This window comes from Odocoileus virginianus, chromosome 26 (assembly GCF_023699985.2).
Source record: "Odocoileus virginianus isolate 20LAN1187 ecotype Illinois chromosome 26, Ovbor_1.2, whole genome shotgun sequence".
Lineage (NCBI taxonomy): Eukaryota > Metazoa > Chordata > Mammalia > Artiodactyla > Cervidae > Odocoileus > Odocoileus virginianus.
The window spans coordinates 53,046-75,561 of NC_069699.1; the positions used below are offsets into that span (position 1 = coordinate 53,046).

Consider the following 22,516-nt stretch of genomic DNA (forward strand, 5'->3'; position numbering starts at 1 on the left):
AGTCAGAAAGTTGTGGGACACAAGATCAATACACAGAAATCACTTACATTCCTGTATACTAACAATGAAAAATCAGAAAGAGAAATTAAGGAATCAATTCCATTTACCATTGCAACAGAAAGAATAAAACTATCTAGGAGTAAACCTATCTAAGGAGACAAAAGGACTGTATGCAGAACATTATAAGACACAGGTGAAAGAAATGAAAGACAACATAAATAGCTGGAGAGATATTTCATGTTCCTGGGTATGAAGAATCAATACTGTGAAGATCACTATACTATCAAATACAATCTATGGATTCAATGCAATCCCTATCAAATAACCAATGGCGTTTTTCACAGAACTAGAACAAAAAAATTTCACAATTCATATGGAAACACAAAAGATCCTGAATATCCAAAGCAGTTTTGAGAAAGAAGAATGGAGCTGGATGGAGGAATCAACCTGCCTGACTTCAGACTATACTACAAAACCACAGTCATCAAGACAGAATGGTACTGAAACCAAAACAGAAGTATAGATCAATGGAACAAGATAGAAAGCCCAGAGATAAACCTATGCACCTACGGGTAGCTTACTATCAACAAAGGGGGCAAGAATATATAATGGAGCAAAGATAGCCTTTCCAATTAGTGGTGTTGGGGAAATTGGACATATACATGTAAAAGAATGAAATTAGAACATTTCCTAACACCATATAGAAAGATAAGCTCAAAATGGATTAAAGACCTAAATGTAAGATAAAAAACCAGAAAACTCTTAGAGGAAAACACAGGCAGAACACTCGATGACATAATTCAAAAGCAAAATCTTCTATGACCCACCTCCTAGAGTAATGAAAATAAAATAAAAAATAGACAAGTGGGACCTAATTACACCTAAAAACTTTTGCAGAGCCAAAGGAAACTACAAACAAGGTGAAAAGACAACCCTCAGAATGAGAGAACATAATACCAAAGGAAATAACTGGCAAAGACTCAATCTACAAAATATACAAGCAGTTCATACAACTCAATACCAGAAAAACAAACAACCCAATCAAAAAGTGGGAAAAAGACCTAAACAGACATTTCTCCAAAGATGACATACAGAGAGCTAACAAACGCAGGGAAAGATGCTCAACATTGCTCATTATTAGAGAAATATAAATCAAAACTACAATGAGATACCACCTCACACTAGTCAGAATGGCCATCATCAAAAAGTCTACAAACAACAAATGCTGGAGAGGATGTGGAGAAAAGGGAACTCTCTTGCATTGCTGTTGGGAATGTAAACTGATCCAGCCACAAAACCACCATATGACCCAGCAATCCCACTACTAGGCACATACCCTGAAGAAACCAAAATTGAAAAAGACACAAGTACCCAAATGTTCATTGCAGCACTATTTACAATAGCTAGAAGATTGAAGCACCCTAGATGTCCATTGACAGATGAACAGATAGAAAAGCTGAGATACATATATACAATGGAATACTACTCAGCCATAAAAGGAAGGCATTTGAGTCAGTTCTAATGAGGTGGATGAATGTAGAGCCTATTATACAGTGAAGTAAGTCAGAAAGAGAAATATAAATATCACATACTACCACATATATAAGGAATCTAGAAAGGTGGCACTGATGAATTTATTTGCAGGGCAGATCATGAACTCCTTATTGCCAAATCCAGACTTAAATTGAAGAAAGTGGGGAAAACGACTAGACCATTCAGGTATGACCTAAATCAAATCCCTTATGACTATACAGTGGAAGTGAGAAATAGATCTAAGGGACTATATCTGATAGACAGAGTGCCTGATTAACTATGGAGGGAGGTTCGTGGCATTGTACTGGAGACAGGAATCAGGACCATCCTCAAGAAAAATAATGCAATAAAGCAAAAAGGCTGTCTGAGCAGGCCTTACAAATAGCTGTGAAAAGAAGAGAAGCAAGAAGCAAAGGAGAAAAAGAAAGACATACCCATTTGAATGCAGAGTTCAAAAAATAGCAAGGATAGTATAGCCATTTTGACAATATTTATTCTTCCAATCCATGAACATGGTATGTTTCTCCATCTGTTTGTGTCCTCTTTGATTTCTTTCATCAGTGTTTTATAGTTTTCTATGTATAGGTTTTTGTTTCTTTAGGTAGATATACTCCTAAGTATTTTATTCTTTTTGCTGCAGTGGTGAATGGTATTGTTTCCTTAATTTCTCTTTCTGTTTTCTCATTGTTAGCGTATAGGAATCCAAGGGATTTCTGTGTTAATTTTATATCCTACAAATTTACTATATTCGTTGATTAGCTCTAGTAATTTTCTGGTAGAGTCTTTAGGGTTTCCTACGTAGAGGATCATGTCATCTGCAAACAGCGAGAGTTTCACTTCTTCTTTTCCTATCTGGATTCCTTTTACTTCTTTTTCTTCTCTGATTGCTGTGGTCAAAACTTCCAAAACTATGTTGAATAGTAGTGGTGAGATTGGGCACCCTTGTCTTGTTCCTGATTTCAGGGGAAATGCTTTCAATTTTTCACCATTGAGGGTAATGCTTGCTGTGGGTTTGTCATATATAGCTTTTATGTTTTGAGGTATGTTCCTTATATTCCTGCATTCTGGAGAGTTTTAATCATAAATGGGTGTTGAATTTTGTCAAAGGCTTTTTCTGCATCTATTGAGATAATCATATGGTTTTTATCTTTCAATTTGTTAATGTGGTGTATTACATTGATTGATTTGCAGATATTAAAGAATCCTTGCATTCCTGGGATAAAGCCCACTTGGTCATGATGTATGATTTTTTTTATATGTTGTTGGATTCTGTTTGCTAGAATTTTGTTAAGGATTTTTGCATCTATGTTCATCAGTGATATTGGCCTGTAGTTTTCTTTTTCTGTGGCATCTTTGTCTGGTTTTGGAATTAGGGTGATGGTGGCCTCATAGAATGAGTTTGGAAGTTTACCTTCTTCTGCAATTTTCTGGAAGAGGTTGAGTAAGATAGGTGTTAGCTCTTCTCTAAATTTTTGGTAGAATTCAGCTGTGAAGCCATCTGGTCCTGGGCTTTTGTTTGCTGGAAGATTTCTGATTATGGTTTCTATTTCCTTGCTTGTGATGGGTCTGTTAAGATCTTCTATTTCTTTCTGGTTCAGTTTTGGAGAGTTATACTTTTCTAAGAATTTGTCCATTTCTTCCAAGTTGTCCATTTTATTGGCATAGAGCTGCTGGTAGTAGTCTCTTATGATCCTTTGTATTTCAGTGTTGTCTGTTGTGATCTCTCCATTTTCATTTCTCATTTTGTTGCTTTGGTTCTTCTCCCTTTGTTTCTTAATGAGTCTTGCTAACAGTTTGTCAATTTTGTTTATTTTTTCAAAAAACCAGCTTTTAGCTTTGTTGATTTTTGCTATGGTCTCTTTAGTTTCTTTTGCATTTATTTCTGCCCTAATTTTAAAGATTTCTTTCCTTCTACTAACCCTATGGTTCATCATTTCTTCCTCCTCTAGTTGCTTTAGGTATAGAGTTAGGTTATTTATTTGACTTTTTTCTTGTTTCTTGAGGTAAGCCTGTAATGCAATGAACCTTCCCCTTAGCACTGCTTTTACAGTGTACCATAGGTTTTTGGTTGCTGTGTTTTCATTTCAATTTGTTTCTATGCATATTTTGATTTCTTTTTTGATTTCTTCTATGATTTGTTTCTTATTCAGAAGTGTGTTTTTAGCCTCCATATGTTTGAATTTTTAAAAATTTTGTTCCTGTAATTGAGATCTTATCTTACTGCACTGTGGTCAGAAAAGATGACTGGAGTGATTTCAATTTTTTTGAATTTACCAAGGCTAGATTTATGGCCCAGGATGTGATCTATTCTGGAGAAGGTTCCGTGTGCACTTGAGAAAAAGGTGAAGTTGATTGTTTTGGGGTGAAATGTCCTATAGATATCAATTAGGGCTAGCTGGTCCATTGTGTCATTTAAAGTTTGTGTTTCCTTGTTAATTTTCTGTTTAGTTGATCTATCCATAGTTGTGAGTGGGGTATTAAAGTCTCCCACTATTATTGTGTTACTATTAATTTCCTCTTTCATACTCGTTAATATTTGCCTTACAAATTGTGGTGCTCCTATGTTGGGTGCATATATATTTATAATTGTTATATCTTCTTCTTGGATTGATCCTTTGATCATTATGTAGTGTCCTTCTTTGTCTCTTTTCACAGCCTTTATTTGAAAGTCTATTTTATCTGATATGAGTATTGCGACTCCTGCCTTCTTTTGGTCTCCGTTTGTGTGAAATACTTTCTTCCAGCCCTTCACTTTTAGTCTGTATGTGTCCCTTGTTGTGAGGTGGGTCTCTTGTAGACAGCATATTAACCAAAGCAATCTATAGATTCAATGCAATCACTATTAAGCTACCAACGGTATTTTTCACAAAACTAGAACAAATAATTTCACAATTTGTATGGAAATACAAAAAACCTCGAATAGCCAAAGTAAACTTGAGAAAGAAGAATGGAACTGGAGGAATCAACCTGCCTGACTTCAGACTATACTACAAAGCCACAGTCATCAAGACAGTATGGTAGTGGCACAAAGACAGAAATATAGATCAATGGAACAGAATAGAAAGCCCAGACATAAATCCACGAACCTATGGACACCTTATCTTCGACAAAGGAGGCAAGGATATACAACGGAAAAAAGGCAACCTCTTTAACAAGTGGTGCTGGGAAAACTGGGCAACCACTTGTAAAAGAATGAAACTAGAACACTTTCTAACACCATACACAAAAATAAACTCAAAATGGATTAAAGATCTAAATGTAAGACCAGAAACTCTAAAATTCCTAGAGGAGAGCATAGGCAAAACACTCTCTGACATAAATCACAGCAGGATCCTCTATGACCCACATCCCAGAATATTGGAAATAAAAGCAAAAATAAGCAAATGGGACCTAATGAAACTTAAAAGCTTTTGCACAACAAAGGAAACTATAAGCAAGGTGAAAAGACAGCCCTCAGATTGGGAGAAAATAATAGCAATGAAGCAACAGATAAAGGATTAATCTCAAAACTATACAAGCAACTCCTGCAGCTCAAATCCAGCAAAATAAATGACCCAATCAAAAAATGGGCCAAAGAACTAAACAGACATTTCTCCAAAGAAGACATACAGATGGCTAACAAACACATGAAAAGATGCTCAACATCACTCATTATCAGAGAAATGCAAATCAAAACCTCAATGAGGTACCATTACACGCCAGTCAGGATGGCTGCTATCCAAAAGTCTACAAGCAATAAATGCTGGAGAGGGTGTGGAGAAAAGGGAACCCTCTTACACTGATGGTGGGAATGCAAACTAGTACAGCAGCTATGGAAAACAGTGTGGAGATTTCTTAAAAAACTGGAAATAGAACTGCCATATGACCAAGCAATCCACTCCTGGGCATACACACCGAGGAAACCAGATCTGAAAGAGACATGTGCAACCCAATGTTCATCGCAGCACTGTTTATAATAGCCAGGACATGGAAGCAACCTAGATGCCCATCAGCAGATGAATGGATAAGGAAGCTGTGGTACATATACACCATGGAATATTACTCAGCCATTAAAAAGAATTCATTTGAATCAGTTTTAATGAGATAGATGAAACTGGAGCCCATTATACAGAGTGAAGTAAGCCAGAAAGATAAAAGACCATTACAGTATACTAACACATATGTATAGAATTTAGAAAGATGGTAACGATAACCCTATATGCAAAACAGAAAAAGAGACACAGATGTATAGAACAGACTTTTGGACTCTGTGGGAGAAGGCGAGGGTGGGATGTTTCGAGAGAACAGCATTGAAACAACTATACTATCAAGGGTGAAACAGATCAAATGCATGAGACAAGTGCTTGGGCCTGGTGCAAGGGGAAGACCCAGAGGGATCGGGTAGAGAGGGAGGTGGGAGCGGGGATCGGGATGGGGAATACATGTAAATCCATGGCTGATTCATGTCAATGTATGACAAAAACCACTACAATACTGTAAAGTAATTAGCCTCCAACTAATAAAAATAAATGAAAAACAACAACAACAACAACAAAGAATGGCAAGGAGAGATAAAAAAGACTTCCTCAGTGATCAATGCAAAGAAATAGAGGAAAACATAGAATGGGAAAGACTAGAGATCTCGTCAAGAAGAAAAGAGATACCAAGGGAACATTTCATGCAATGATGGGCTCAATAAAGGACAGAAATGGTACGGAACTAACAGAAGCAGAAGATATTGAGAAGAAGTGGCAAGAATACACAGAACTGTGCAAAAAAGATCTTCACGACCCAGATAATCACAGTGGTGTCATCACTCACACTCACCTAGAGCCAGACATCCTGGAATGTGAAGTCAAGTGGGCCTTAGGAAGCATCACTATGAACAAAGCTAGTGGAGGTGATGGAATTCCAGTTGAACTATTTCAAATCCTAAGAGATGATGCTGTGAAAGTGCTGTACTCAATATGCCAGCAAATTTGGAAAACTCAGCAGTGGCCACAGGACTGGAAAAGGTCAGTTTTCATTCCAATCCCAAAGAAAGGCAATGCCAAAGAATTCTTAAACTACCGCATAATTGCACTCATCTCACATGTTAGTAAAGTAATGCTCAAAACTCTCCAAGCCAGGATTCAGCAATACATGAACTGTGAATTTCCAGATGTTCAAGCTGGTTTGGCAAAAGGCAAAGGAACCAGAGATCAAATTGCCAACATCTGCTGGATCATCAAAAAAGCAAGAGAGTTTCAGAAAAACATCTATTTCTGCTTTATTGACTATGTCAAAGCCTTTGTGTGGATCACAATAAACTGGAAAATTCTTCAAGAGATGGGAATACCAGACCACCTGACCTGCCTCTTGAGAAACCTGTATGCAGGTCAGGAAGCAACAGTTAGAACTGGACATGGAACAGCAGACTGGTTCCAAATAGGAATAGGAGTCCATCAAGGCTGTATGTTGTCAAATTGCTTATTTAACTTATATGCAGAATACACCATGAGAAACACTGGGCTGGAGGAAGCACAAGCTAGAATCAAGATTGCCAGGAGAAATATCAATAACCTCAGATATGCAGATGACACCACCCTTACGGCAGAAAGTGAAGAAGAACTAAAGATCCTCTTGATGAAAGTGAAAGAGGAGAATGAAAAAGTTGGCTTAAAGCTCAACATTCAGAAAACTAAGATCATGGCATCTGGTCCCACTACTTCATGGCAAATAGATGGAGGAACAGTGGAAACAGTTTCTGATTTTATTTGGGGGGGGCTCCAAAATTACTGCAGATGGTGATTGCAGACATAAACTTAAAAGACGCTTACTCATTGGAAGGAAAGTCATGACCCACCTAGACAGCATATTAAAAAGCAGAGACATTACTTTGTCAACAAAGGTCTGTCTAGTCAAGGCTATGGTTTTTCCAGTAGTCATGTATGGAAGTGAGAGTTGGACTATAAAGAAAGCTGAGTGCAGAAGAATTGATTGGTTTGAACTGTGATGTTGGAGAAGACTCTTGAGACTCCCTTGAACTGCAAGGAGATACAACCAGTCCATCCTAAAGGAGATCTGTCCTGAGTGTCCATTGGAATGATTGATGCTAAAGCTGAAACGCCAATACTTTGGCCACCTTATGGAAGAGCTGACTCATTGGAAAAGACCCTGATGCTGGGAAAGATTGAGGGCAGGAGGAGAAGGGGATGACAGCGATGAGATGGTTGGGTGGCATCACCGAATCAATGGACATGGGTTTGGGTGGACTCAGGTAGCTGATGATCGACAGGGAGACCTCGCATGTTGTGAGGTTCATGGGGTCGCAAAGAGTCAGACACAATTGAGTGAATGAACTGACTGATACTTGTATCACAAAAAATAGCCTTTAAAACAAAGTTTAGAAAGAAAAAGAAAGAATAGCGTATAATGATAAGGGTATCAATAACAGAAGAAGATATGACACTTATTAAGATTATGCACCTAATATCAGAGTAGATGTGTGTGTATGTATATATGTGTGTGTGTGTGTATATATATATATATATATATATATATATCAAAACTAACAGCCATAAAGGGAGACATTGACAGAAATACAATAATAGGAGTCTTTAACACCCCACTGACATCAGTGGACTGATCTTCTAGACAGAAAATCCATAAGACAACAGAGGTCCTACATGACAAAAGACCAGTTGGAGCTAACTGTATCTACAGGATACCACATCCCCAAAAGCCCAGAGTATACCATATTCTTGTCAAGCATAGGTGAAACATTCTCTAGAATAGACCAAATACTATGCCACAAAGCAAGCCTCAACAAACTCAAGAGAATAAAAATTTCAAGCATATTTTCCAACCACAACAGCTGAAATCAGCCACAGAAAGATGAGGGGGAAGTGAACACATGGAGACTAAACAAGCTCCTACTAAAAAACCAATGGGCTAATGATGCCATCAAACAAGAAATCAGAAACTATGTCATGAGAAGTGACAAACAATTTTATAAAATCTATGGAATGCAGGAAACTCACTAAGAGTAAAGTAATACAGGTTTTTTCCAAAAAGCAACAAAAATTTCAAATGAACAACCTAACCCACCACCTACAAGAATTAGAGAAAGAAGAACAAACAAAACCCAATGAAATAGTAAAGATCAGAAAGTGAAAGTCACTCAGTCATGTCCAACTCTTTGAGACTCCATGGACTATACACAGTCCATGGAATTCTCTAGCCCAGAATACTGGAGTGGGTAGCCTTTCCCTTCTCCAGGGGATCTTCCCAACCCAGGGATAGAATCCAAGTCTCCCACATTGCACATGGATTCTTTACCAGCTGAGCCACAAGGGAAGCAAAATCAGAAAGAAATAAATAAAATTGAAAAAAAAAAAAGCAATACAAAAGATTAATAGAACTGTGCTGAGCAGGGCCCTGTGGGACTCCAGGGCAGGGAGGCCTTTTTATCCCCCATTCCTTGTAGGCAAGACTCCAGACTTCATTATCTTCTCTGAGTTCCAAAGGGCAGAACAGTTGCTAATCAAAGGAGAATTAGCAACGAAATCACCTGAGGCAAGGTTAAAGGGACCAGAGAGGCTCTTAGGTGGTCCAGTCTCCTAATCCTGATGAGCCTCTCTAGGATCTAATATATAATACAAATGAACATTTATGCAGAACAGACTCACAGATGTAGAAAACAAACCATAGGGGTGAGGGAAGAATGGAGGGAAAACTTAAGAATGTGGGACTAAGAGATACAAACTACTATATACATAATAGATAAGAAATGAGGATATATTGCACATCATAGGAAAACAGAGCCATTATCTTGTAATAACTTTAACACAATACAAGTTACTGTGCTGTACATCTGAAACTAACACAATATTGTAAATCAACTATACTTCAGTAAAAAGATATTTTAAGAAAAAAAAATGCTAGTGGGCACATATGAAATAGACCTCCCTGGTAATGCTGAGTTGCTTTCAGCTTTGCTTCTCCTTTATATGATTTTAAAGTTCTCCTTAAGAAATTTCAGGGAATCTTTAAAAATAACCATCACACATTCACTCACTCATTCAAAAATATTTACTAAGTGCTCACTGTGTGTAGGCACCGTGTTAGATATTGGAGATGGAATATTGAAAAGAAACTGTCTCCACAGTCTTAGAAGTTACAAGATTACACATGTATAGCAGAAAACCTGTTAATTTCTCTGGAAATTATATCACAGATCAAAAGAAAACACAGTCATCTGAAATTTCACAACAGAAAAAACTCTTAATGACAACTTTTAACTATAAAAGTGAATCAAAACCACAATGAGGTACCATTACACGCCAGTCAGGATGGCTGCTATCCAAAAGTCTACAAGCAATAAATGCTGGAGAGGGTGTGGAGAAAAGGGAACCCTCTTACACTGTTGGTGGGAATGCAAATTAGTACAGCCACTATGGAAAACAGTGTGGAGATTTCTTAAAAAGCTGGAAATAGAACTGCCATATGACCCAGCAATCCCACTTCTGGGCATACACACCAAGGAAACCAGATCTGAAAGAGACACGTGCACCCCAATGTTCATCGCAGCACTGTTTATAATAGCCAGGACATGGAAGCAACCTAGATGCCCATCAGCAGACGAATGGATGAGGAAGCTGTGGTACATATACACCATGGAATATTACTCAGCCATTAAAAAGAATTCATTTGAATCAGCTCTAATGAGATGGATGAAACTGGAGCCCATTATACAGAGCGAAGTAAGCCAGAAAGATAAAGACCATTACAGTATACTAACACATATGTATGTTGGGTCCACAAACACAAACAATGGACAGAAGATTAGGCAGAGTCTGAGGGATCCACCTGATGTGAAGAGCGGACTTATTTGAAAAGAGCCTGATTTTGGGAAAGACTGAAGGCAAGAGGAGAAGGGGATGACAGAGGATGAGATGGCTGGATGGCATCAGATTCAATGGACACTAGTTTGGAGAAACTCCGGGAGTTGGTGATGGACAGGGAGGCCTGGCATGCTGCGGTTCATGGGGTCGCAAAGAGTCAGACACTACTGAGTGACTGAACTGAACTGAACTGAGGGAAGTCTGCCTCTAGATTGAACCAGACTGAATGTTTGGGACATTATGGCTTCAGAGGGTGATTTTCTATGACAGTACAAACTGGAAAAATAGCCAGAAATGGCCCAACACAAGGAAAACATTCTAGAAATGTTTTGTAGTGAAAAGGTTTATCATAATGAAGTTTGTGTCTTCTGAAAGTTTTGAAATGGGAATTGATCAATAACATTTCAGATCGATAAAACAATTCCAGAGAAATGGAAGGTTTTAAAAAATCCTGAAAGGTCTTTTCAACTCTCTTCAGATCTGGTGTGTATCCATAAACCAAATTCCTCATGCAGAATTCGTAAGCCAAAACAGAAACTGAAGCACTGAATATGAGTAATAGCGACAACTCACACTTTACCTGACCAATACAGGTAAGGTGGCAACTGGAGGTATTAGCTTTGTAATTTTTTAAATCAAGTTTTCATTGATAAATGCAAGTGTGAGGTAAATTATTTAGATGATTATTTTGTCAGAGGCATGCTGGTCATGAAGGCGATGGAGTCCAGAATTTTATACCTCATCAAATTCTTTTAAATATGTCTCTGAACTGAGGAAATATTTTCAGATGCATTGCAAGTGCATCACATCATTTAATTCAACTATGCAAAGTAGTCAGTACAATTTAATGCTGATAGAAGAAATATTTGACCTCATGATGAAACTAGAAGCCTAGCTTACAACATTAAGATGATGCAACCTCACCATATAAGCTCACTAGCATTTGACATCTTGAAAGTGTCTTTCAGGCAGTGACATCATAAACATACCCTGTGTGAATAAGTGACAGTATGTATGGATGCTTTCTCCTGCTCATTAAGGGCTTTTTGTCCACCTGTAGTGTTAATGGAGTTGGTATCACTGCAGGAAGGTGGCATGGTGCTACTGTGGCTCTCCACTTGTACTCCAATCGTAGCTAGGAACTAATAAGCAATAAGCCGGGAAATTTTAGAATTGTCATAGAAAAGGATAGAATGATTTTACTGACAACAAATTGCCAACATTTGTTGGAACACATAAAAAGCAAGAGAATTCCAGAAAAAAAAAAATCTACTTCTGTTTCATTGACTACGCTAAAGCCTTTGACTGTGTGAATCACAGCAAACTGTGGAAAATTCTTTAAGAGATGTGAATACCAGACCACCTTACCTGCCTCCTGAGAAACCTGTATGCAGGTCAGGAAGCAACAGTGAGCAGTGGACATGGGAAAATGGACTGGTTCCAAGCTGAGAAAGAAGCCTGTCAAGGCTGGCTGTATATTGTCATCCTGCTTATTTAATTTATATACAGAGTGTGTGCAAGTGTGCATGTTCAGTCAGTTCAGTTGTGTTCAACTCTTTGCTACTCTATGGAATGCAGCTCACCAGGCTACTCTGTCCATGGGATTCTGCAGGCAGGAATACTGGAGTGGGTTGCAAAGCCTTCCTCCAGGGGATCTTCCCAACCCCAGGTATCAAACTCATTTCTGCCTGTGTCTCCTTCATTGCAGGCAGATTCTTTACCCACTGAGCCACCTGGGAAGCCCTAAATAAAGAGTATATCATGCCAAATGCCAGGCTGCATGAGCCACAGCTGTAATCAACATTGCTGTGAGAAATATCAATAACCTCAAATATGCAGATGACACCACTCCAGTGGCAGAAGGTGAAAGAAGAAAGTGAAAGAGCTGGCTTAAAGCTCAACAGTGAAAAAACGAAGATCATGGCATCCAGTCTCATCACTTCACAGCAAATAGATGGGGAAACAATGGAAACAGTGACAGATTTTATTTTCTTGGGCTCAAAAATCACTGCAGATGGTGACTGTAGCCATGAGATTAATATGCTTACTCCTTAGAAGAAAAGGTATGACAAACCTAGATAGACTATTAAAAAGCTGACATATCACTTTTCCAGTAAAGGTCCGGATAGTCAAAGCTATGGTTTTTTTCAGTTGTCATGTACGAATGTGAGAGTTGCACCATAAAGAATGCTAAGAATTGACACTTTTGAATTGTGGTTCTGGAAAACTCTTGAGAGTCCCTTGGACAGCAAGGAGATCAAACTTGTCAATCCTAAAGGAATTCAATATTCATTGTAAGGATTGATGCTGAAGTTGAAGCTCCAGTCATTTGGCCACCTGATGCAAAGAGGTGACTCATTGGAAAACACCCTGATGCTGGGAAAACTTGAGGGCAGGAGAGAAAGTGGTGACAGAGGATGAGATGGTTGGATGGCATCATCAACTCAATGGACATGAGTTTAAGCAAACTCTGGGAGATAGTGAAGGACAGGAAAGCCTGGAGTGCTGCAGACCATGTGATTGCAAAGAGTGGGACACAGCTGAGCAACTGAGCAACAACAACAACTGACAGCAAATAGTTTTTCTAAGACTGCTTGATTGTGACATCAGCTTCTAGGCCAGGTTAACAGCAGCAAGCAGTGATCAAAAGTATTTAATCAATTTAAGTGAAACTAGATCTGGATTATTAGAAACTGGATTATGAAAAAGTAGTGGGAGCTCTATTCTCTATAGCTTCAAATCAAAATAATCTATAATCTTGCTATAGGGAGGCAAGATTCCTAGGTCCTGAGATCACACAAGTTCTTTCCAGTCACATGTATGATACTGGATGGTCACAAACATTTCCAATCATCTCTATACACAAAGACTAGAATCAGGCACACATCCTTGAAAACAATTATGCATACATTGATTCATCAAAAAGGCTGTGAACCACAGGTATCTCTGATACTGCAAACATTTAGTGTCTGAAACTAGCCTGCCAACTGTATTCTGTTGCCTTGGCAACATGGAAAAATCTTATGCCTAAGCAACAGGATCTTTAAAAAGGGTTTAAGCTGTTGACTATGGCAAAGGCTGTAGGTTCAAGCCAGGAGGTGAGGTTTTAATACAATTATAGACAGAGATACAGAATTTGTGCTAAGATTACAGTCATTCATCTATTAACTGACAAGTATTTGTGGACTGGTTCAGTTCAGTTCAGTTCAGTTGCTCAGTCGTGTCCAACTCTTTGCGACCCCATGGACTGCATCACACCAGGCTTCCCTGTCCATCACCAACTCCCGGATGCTACACAAACTCATGTCCATTGAGTCGGGATGCCATCCAGCCATCTAATCCTCTGTCGTCCCCTTCTCCTCCGGCCTTCAATCTTCCCTAGCATCAGGGTCTGTTCAAATGAGTCAGCTCTTCACATCAGGTTCATCCCTCAGACTCTGCCTAATCTTCTGTCCATTGTTCATGTTTGTGGACCCAACAATTTTTTTGCATCTTGTTTTGCATCTTTTCTATATATTTATGCAACTTTGTATCACTGAGTAAGGTGTCCAATAAAAAAGAAAAAGACTTTTGATGGTGTAGTTTATGGCATCAGTTCAGTTCAGCCACTCAGTTGTGTCCGACTCTTTGTGACCCTGTGGACTGAAGCCATCCCTGTCCATCACCAACTCCTGGAGATTGCTCAATTTCATGTCCATCAAGATGGTAATGCCATCCAACCATCTAATCCTCTGTCATCCCCTTATCCTTCTGCCTTCAATCTTGCCCAGCATCAGGGTCTTTTCCAATGAGTCAGTTCTTCACATCAGGTGGCCAAAGTATCGGAGCTTCAGTTTCAATTTCAGCATCGATCTTTCCAATGAATATTCAGGACTGATTTCCTTTAGGATGGACTGGTTGGATCTCCTTGAAGTCCAAGGGACTCTCAAGAGTCTTCTCCAATACCACAGCTCAAAAGCATCAATTCTTCAGCTCTCAGCTTTCTTTATGGTCCAACTCTCACATCCATACATGACTACTGAGAAAAATGTAGCTTTGACTAGATGGACCTTTCTTGGCAAAGTAGTATCTCAGCTTTTTAATATGCTGTCTAGGTTGGTCATAACTTTTCTCCCAAGGAGCAAGTGTCTTTTAATTTCATGGCTGCGGTCACCATCTGCAGTGATTTTGGAGCCCAAGAAAATAAAGTCTGTTTCCACTGTTTCCCCATCAATTTGCCAAGAAGTGATGGAACCGTGTTACTAGAAACACCAGAAAAGACTTAGGAAATAAATAGACTTTACCCTAACCTTCCTGACCCTCTCTTGGAAAAGTTAAACTTATCAGTGATGTTGTATCTTTGACTAAACAGTGTGGCCCATGAGGGACCTGCAGGGGCTGCCAGTGAAGGGGCTCAGCCCCTCCCACAGCAGGGAATCATGCCAAGCCGACTCCCCTGCAGGACACTGGATCCTTAGAGAGGTGACAGGCAGACAAAGCAAACAAGCTGGAGGCTCATTTAGGCCTGCATTAGAGCCTTGGCAAATCTTCCAAGAGTGCCTCCTCCACAGACCTCAGGGCCTGACCTGGCTTTTATCCCTTCATAGGTTGATTCTGTGTGTTCCATGATTATGTGAGTCCTTGAAAGCTTTCTAAAGAACATAAATCAGCCCAAGCCATCTTTTATTTCCTGTGCCCATAAAGCCTGCCTGGTAAAGCACAGCCACTCACACATGACCTGGCCGGCACGTCCTAGATCCAGCACTGTCGACAGCCCCTGCCTGTCCCTGCTCAGCTCCCTGCCATCTTGATGCCAGCTCTCCCCAGCCGATCACACTCTTTTGACTAAAGGATCCTCTACAGTGAGCTGTAACATCATCTAATAAGCAGAAACTACCAAGTATATCCCTCTTCTCTGCCCCTCCAGCTTAAATTTATCTTTGCCTCTCTTTCTTCAGACACACACAAAAGCTGCCCTTTCCTCTTTTCCAGGGCTCTTCTCAGGTCCACGCTGAGACTGGGAACCAGCTACAATTTCCCCTCTTCATCAGCTGCTTCTCCTCAGTCCACTCACCCTTCAGCCACCCTCATTCTAGAAGGCCCTTTCCCATCAAACATTCCCACCAATTCACTGTCAACTCAACACTTTCTTCAGTTTCTCTCTGTCTCTGCTTCTGTAACCTCTGAAACCACCACAGTCAGGATTCTCCTCCCACCAGCCTCACCCTGGTCACTGAACTGTTCTCATGAAGGTTACCAGGAATTTGCAAAAAGCCATATCAAAGAGTTTTGTTCAGTTCTTAGCCCAAGAGACAAATATTGCAGAAAGTGCCAGTCATTACAAAATAATGATTTCTTTTTTTTAAATGGAATGCCCCAAACATGCTCATTCTCCCCTGTAGCTAGATTCTCCTCTGCTCACTGATCAGTGAGCAGAAGGGAAGAACACAACATCTGGGTCACATCCATAAAAGGAAGGATGTGTCTCTGCATCCCATCCCCCTCCTGCTGGCTGAGACTTGGGTGTGACATGGTCTATACCTGCTACATCTGCCATAGGCATCTATACCCCAGGGATGTAGAAAAATAAGGGATAGGGAGCCACAGTCCCAGATAATCTCATGAAGCCCTACAACCCTGGGCCACCCTTGAGCTCAGGGAGACTAACTGAGTGGCTGAGGATTGCAAAGCCAGACTAAAACCCATGCCCAAGCTTAATGCTCTTCCCAGCAAGGTCCTTGGTGAAATGCAAACAGTTCTTGGAGAGTGGGCTCCCACAGTTTCTAGTACCACATGCCCATGGTAAATTCTGCTATCAGGTATCAATTTAGCCACCAGAACAGCTCTGCAGAGCCTAAAAATGTTTCTAGGAACTCAATGTCTACATACCTAGTTTGGGATTGTCTTTCTCCTCCTGAAGCACTAAAACTTCTTTTTAAAGTGCCTGGAACAAGAAAATAAAAATAACTTCACATTTTCTTGCTGCAAATCATTTATTTATTCACTCATTTGCCTGTTTAAAAATACCTAACCAATTGTACCTACTATAAAGGCTGTCTTCATTTATGATACTATCAGCTAAAATATAATGTTGCAAATTACTATTTATTAACAGGTTTAACAGTCATTTCTCAAAGAAAAAGTGCTAAACAAACAAACTCCATTATTAATTGCTAACAAAGTACATAAAGCATCTGTATCATCATCATCCTAAATACCTTGCCAAGAGAGCTAGAAGTAACCACATGCAAGTGTAAGGGTCCAACTTTTCCTTCCTCCCACTGACCCTCCCCATCCTCGTTACTGTGGGTACACAATATCCCATCACCTCAAAATTCACCTCAGTTAGTAATTAACTGCTTCTAGAATCTGCTACATATGTTTAAATGCACAAATATCTTTGCTACATAATATTCATGTTTTCTCAATCACAAATCAAGACATTTTATTTAGCAGGCAGGGCAGGAATTTATATGGGAAACAGACCAGAGTGCTGGAATTGACATTGCCCCAGAAAATGTGCAACGTCTATAATCCACTTTGATGGACCATTTAATTTTGAAAAGAGACAAAGTATGAAGCAAAATCCTTACAGTCCTACTCTGATCCTTAGAGATACTATTTTAAACTTTCTTTTACAAAATTTTCATAATATAGTCATTGAGAAGGGATTATTTACACTTTATTTCAGAGTATTTCTATCTATGCTATTTAATATTCCATCAAGTTACTCTTTTAAAAGAGTCAGGAAACTCAAACAGGGGCTCTGTGTCAACCTAGAGGTGGGGGATGAGGCAGGAGATGGGAGGGAGGTTCAAAAGGGAGGACTTATGTGTATACCTATGGCTGGTTCATGTTGAGGTTTGACAGAACACAGCAAAATTCTATAAAGCAATTATCCTTCAATAAAAAATAAATTAAGAGTTATTTTTTTCTGTCAATTTTTTTATTTTAATTGGCATTTTATTTCAATTTCAGATTTGTTTAGAATTGAATTGAATCCTGTGTTTCTATAGAGAAGATTCTTTAAATTGTATCTAAATATATCTTTACTTTCCCATGCCCCAGTCTATTTTTTTTTACTGTTTCAAATTAAGAGTAAAGATTAACATATTTACTGAATCTGCATGGTGTTTTTCATAATTCTAAATAATTATAATATTTATTTAACTTTCGTGTTTTAAGGAAAATATATCCCTTTATATTAATGGAAGTAAAATTATACAAAACTTAGTATACAGCAAGACTAATTTCTTCTCCAGGTTTCTAACCTCTGATCAACAGACTCAAAAAGGTCACTTCCATTAGTCCTGTGGATAGTTAGTATGTTTCCAAATAAGTTATCTCCACTCCCCAGTTAGAATCTATTTGCTGGAAGAAAGAATTAAACAGTTCGTTTGACAGGAGGCAATGGAAAGCCACAGTGCCAGGCGGACTTTGGGCTCTGTCAGAGTGACAGACACACCTGTCCTAATTAGCACTGCACCTGGGAACAAGCCATTCATTTATGTAGGTGATGAAATCTGCTTGACTCCCAAGTACAGTTTCCTGACCTCTACCTGCCCGAATCCACAAGTTGGCAAGAAAGCTTACTGAATGTCGATTCCTTCAAAGGGCTTGAGCTGGAGCTGCTAAGGTTATCCGGAATGTCCAATTCATCATCAAGCTCTGAATATATATCTGCACATTAATAAAAACAAAAGGCAAATGAACCTTGAAACACAAAGGGATCAAGAGTGTATTCACGTTGTAATCTTTTCCTAGAAATACCTTTCTCAATACTTTCCAAGCTGACGTTGTCCTCGGATGCGCGCCCATCGCAGGCCCGGCCTCCGTCCTCCCCACACGGTGCCTGGGGGCCGTCGGGAGGCAGGCCTGTGACTCCCGGAAGCTCACTCCTCAGGCTTCCTGCTCCACTGCTGCTGCTGCTGCTCAGGCTCGCCTTCTCGGAGGCGTCCTGAAAGAGGAGGTCAGTGCGTGAGACCCACTGCCTCCCCTCCTGCTGCAGGAGTCTGAGTTCATTAGAGCACATGTATTAAAATGACTGGAATATATCACTATAGATGTTTGTGCTGAAGTGGCATCAGTCGTTCTATCTATATAAACGTTATAGACTTCATTCAGTCCATACCTACAAAACAAAGTGGGTTTGCTACCATTGGAAAACAAAGAATAGAAGCAGCAAAATACTCAGGAGCAAAGGCCTGTGTAATCGGGTGAAAGAAAATGTAGCACTAAGTAGTAAATTACATAGAATAATTACGGAAATAAGAGGCCAAGATGGAGGATTAGAAAGACCTTGAGCTAACATGCTCCCTTGGGCACACCAAAATGGCAAGTACTTACAGAGCAACTACTGATGAGAAAAATTGAAACCTAATAGAAAATACCTTCTACAACTAAAGATATAAAGAAGAAACCACAATGAGACAGGATAGGTGGAGGCACAGTAAGTCCAGACCATGCCCCTGTGTGGGTGACCCACAAGCAGAAAGATAATTATAATTGTAGAGACTTTCACCAAAGAGCAACGGATTCATGCCCCAAACCAGGCTCCCCAGCCCAGGCACGATACACCAGGAAAATGAGCCCCCAGAACATTTGCTTTTGAAGGCCAGCTGTGCTCACTTTCAGGAGAATCAGAAGGCTTTAAGACACAGAGATTCCACTGTCATAGGACGAACACAAAATTTCACACATTTCAGGACTCAGGGCAGAAACAATAACTTGAAATTTACCTGGGTCAGGCCTATCTGTTGATCTTGGAAAGTCTTCTAGAGGAGAAGGAGGCTCAAGTGGAACTTTTACTCCCCTGGAGACATAGACACTGGTGGCAGCCATTTGGGGAAACTCAATCTACTACTGCAAGTACCATTGTGGAATCCTCCCTCCAGCTTACCATCCACCAGAAACCAGTCCCACCCCAGTGCCCATCAGCTTGTAGGCACCAGTACCGGGTAGCCTCAGGTCAATCAGATAATCAAGAGAGGACACAGCTCCACTCACTAGAAGTTTGGCTTCCACTAGACCCCCTGAGCCCACAGCTGCCACTGGATAAGGCCCTGGCCACCAGCGAGCCCAGGAACCAGCCCCACACACCAGTGTGCAAGCACCGGACCAGGGGCCCTCAGGGCCTCCATCAGTGACCCTATGATTTAGTCCCACCAACTAGTGGGCACACACCACCATCACAACCACTGTAACCCTACAGCCTACCTTGTCAGTGCTCAGCCAATCCATCAGCAGGACTACATCACCCTAAGACCTTCTGGGCCTGCACCCCATCCATCAGTAGACCAAAACCAATTCTGAGAAATCTTGAGCACTTCAGTCAGCTACCTTGGAATCCAGCCCCACTCACAGTGGGCCAGCAACAACTTTGGGAAGCTTCAGAACCCACAGCCAGGTGCACCAGAAATCAGGCTTACCCAATAGCAGACCAACACTAGATATGGGGATGCTGGCCCCACAACCCCCCACCCCAGAACACAGCTCCACCATCAGTGGGCCATCACTAGCCAAGGCACCTCTAGGGGCTCAACAGTCAGCTACACCATGATCTGGCTCCAATAACCAGTAGCTGACAACCTCTGCATATGTCAACCAACTAGACCACGAACCAGCCATACCTACAAAACCTCACATAGTCTGCCACAAAGAAGGACTCATACAGCTCACATAGGAGGCAACTCTAGAGCACATAGCTCTGTTGACAGAGGGGAGCATGATGCTGGAACACATAGGATGTTTCCCACAAAAGGCCATTTCTCCAAAGTCAGGAAACATAACAAACCTACTAAATACATAGAAACAAAAACAGAAAATTAGGCAAAATGAGGTAACAGAGGAACATGCTCCCAGTGAAGAAATAAGATAAAAACCCAAAAGAATAACTAAATGAAGGTGAGAGAAGTAATATACCCAATAGAGTTCAGGTAATGTTTGATGGTGAAGATGGTCGAAGAAGTCCAGAAAACATTGGACAAACAGAAGTCAGAATTTTTAGCAGAGCTGGAAAATATAAAGAAGAACAAAACATAGATGAAGAATACAATAATGGACAAAAAAAAAAAAAAAAAAACCCACCAAAAGGAATCAATGGTAGATTGGATGGTACAGAGGAACAGATCAGTGAGCTGGAAGAGAGGGTAGTGGAAATCAGTGAAGAAGAAGAGAAAAAAGAAGGAGTGAGGATAGTTTGAGAGGCATTTGAGATAACATCAAACACATTAATATTCACATTATAGAGTACAGGGGTCCCGGAAGAAGAAGAGAGAGAAAGAGGCAGAGAACATATTTGAAAAAAATCCCCGAGCCTGGGAAAGGAAATAGGTATTCAGGTTCAGAAAGCACAGAGAGTCCCAGAGAGGACTGACCCAAAGAGGACCACAACAAGAAACACTGTAATTAAAATGGCAAAAATTAAAGCTAAAGAAAGAATATTAAAAGCAAGAAAAAGAAAAAATGAGAAGTTACATACAAGGGAACTCTCATAAGGTCATCAGCTGGCCTTTTAGCAGAAACTGCAGGCCAGAAGGGAGTGGCATTATATACTTAAAGTGATGAAAGGGAAAACTTACAACCAAGAATATTCTACCTGGCAAAATTCTCATTCAGATTTTCTGGACATAGAGTTTTAGAGGCAAGCAAAAGCTCAGAGTTCAGCACCACCAAAGTAGCTTTACAAGGAATGTTAAAGGAACTTCTCCAAGTAAAAGAAAAAAGGCCAAAATTTTAAAAGGAAAAGACTCACTGGTAAAGACAAATAAACAGTAAAGGTAGTAAACTAACCATGTACAAAGATAGTAGGATGATTAAGAACTAAAGATCCTCTTGATGAAAGTGAAAGAGGAGAGTGAAAAAGTTGGCTTAAAGTTCAACATTCAGAAAACTAAGATCATGGCATCTGGTCCCATCACTCCATGGGAAATAGATAGTGAATCACTGGAAACAATGACAAACTTTATTTTCTTGGGCTCCAAAATCACTGCAGATGGTGACAGCAGCCATGAAATTAAAAGATGCTTACTCTTTGGAAGAAAAGTTATGACCAACCTAGACAGCATATTAAAAAACAGAGACATTACTTTGCCAACAAAGGTCCATCTAGTCAAAGCTATGGCTTTTCCAGTAGTCATGTATGGATGTGAGAGTTGGACTATAAAGAAAGCTGAGCACCGAAGAATTGATGCTTTTGAACTGTGTTGGAGAAGACTCTTGAGAGTTCCTTGGACTGCAAGGAGATCCAACCAGTCCATCCTAAAGGAAATCAGTCCTGAATAGTTATTGGAAGGACTGATGTTGAAGTTGAAACTCCAATACTTTGGCCACCTGATGCAAAGAACTGGCTCATTTGAAAAGACCGTGATGCTGGGAAAGATTGAAAGCACGAGGAGAAGGGGACGACAGAGGATGAGATGGTTGGATGGCATTGCGGACTCAACGGACATGAGTTTGAGTAAACTCCAGGAGTTGGTGATGAACAGGGAGACCTGGCGTGTTGCAGTCCATGGGGTCACAACTGAGCAACTGAAGTGAACTAAATAGATCCATCAATAATTACTTTAATTGTACATGGAGTAAATGCTCAAATCAGAAGATACAGAGTGACTGAATGGATAAAAAGGCAAAATCTACACATATGCTGCTTACAAGACACTCACTATGCTGTCTAAAAGACACTAACTGTGCTGCCTATAGGACACTCACTTCAAGTCTAAAGATACACAAAGACAAAGTGAAGGGATGGAAAAGTCATTCCATGAAAAAAAATGAAAGTGAAAAGAAAGCTGGAGCAGCAATACTTATATTAGACAAAATACAATTTAAAACAAAGACTGTAAAGAGACAAAGATGGATTTTGAGGTCAATAAGATATAACAACTGGAAATATGTATGTATCCAACATAAACACCTAAATACACAAAGCAAATATAAACAACATAACTAGAGAAACTGATATTAAAACAATAATAGCAGGTTATTTTAACACTCTACTTACATCAATGGAGAGATCATCCAGACAGAAAGCCAATAAGAAAACACTGGCCTTAAATGACACACTAGACCATACAAACTTAATAGATATACACAAAACACTATACCCAAAAGCAGAAAATTACACTTTCAAGTGTACAAAG

At 39.9% G+C, this 22,516-nt stretch overlaps 1 protein-coding gene across 1 annotated transcript in view; it reads right to left on the reverse strand.

Moving 5' to 3' along the window:
- NEK10 (NIMA related kinase 10) overlaps nucleotides 1-22,516 on the reverse strand; it is a 250,358-nt gene that overhangs the window by 41,785 nt on the left and 186,057 nt on the right. The window contains exons 27-29 of the mRNA XM_070456150.1: nucleotides 18,147-18,333; nucleotides 17,970-18,056; nucleotides 16,266-16,320 (exon numbers count right to left, since the gene is read on the reverse strand). Of these exons, the coding sequence (XP_070312251.1) occupies nucleotides 16,266-16,320; nucleotides 17,970-18,056; nucleotides 18,147-18,333 (329 nt within the window). The remainder of the gene's footprint in view (nucleotides 1-16,265; nucleotides 16,321-17,969; nucleotides 18,057-18,146; nucleotides 18,334-22,516) is intronic.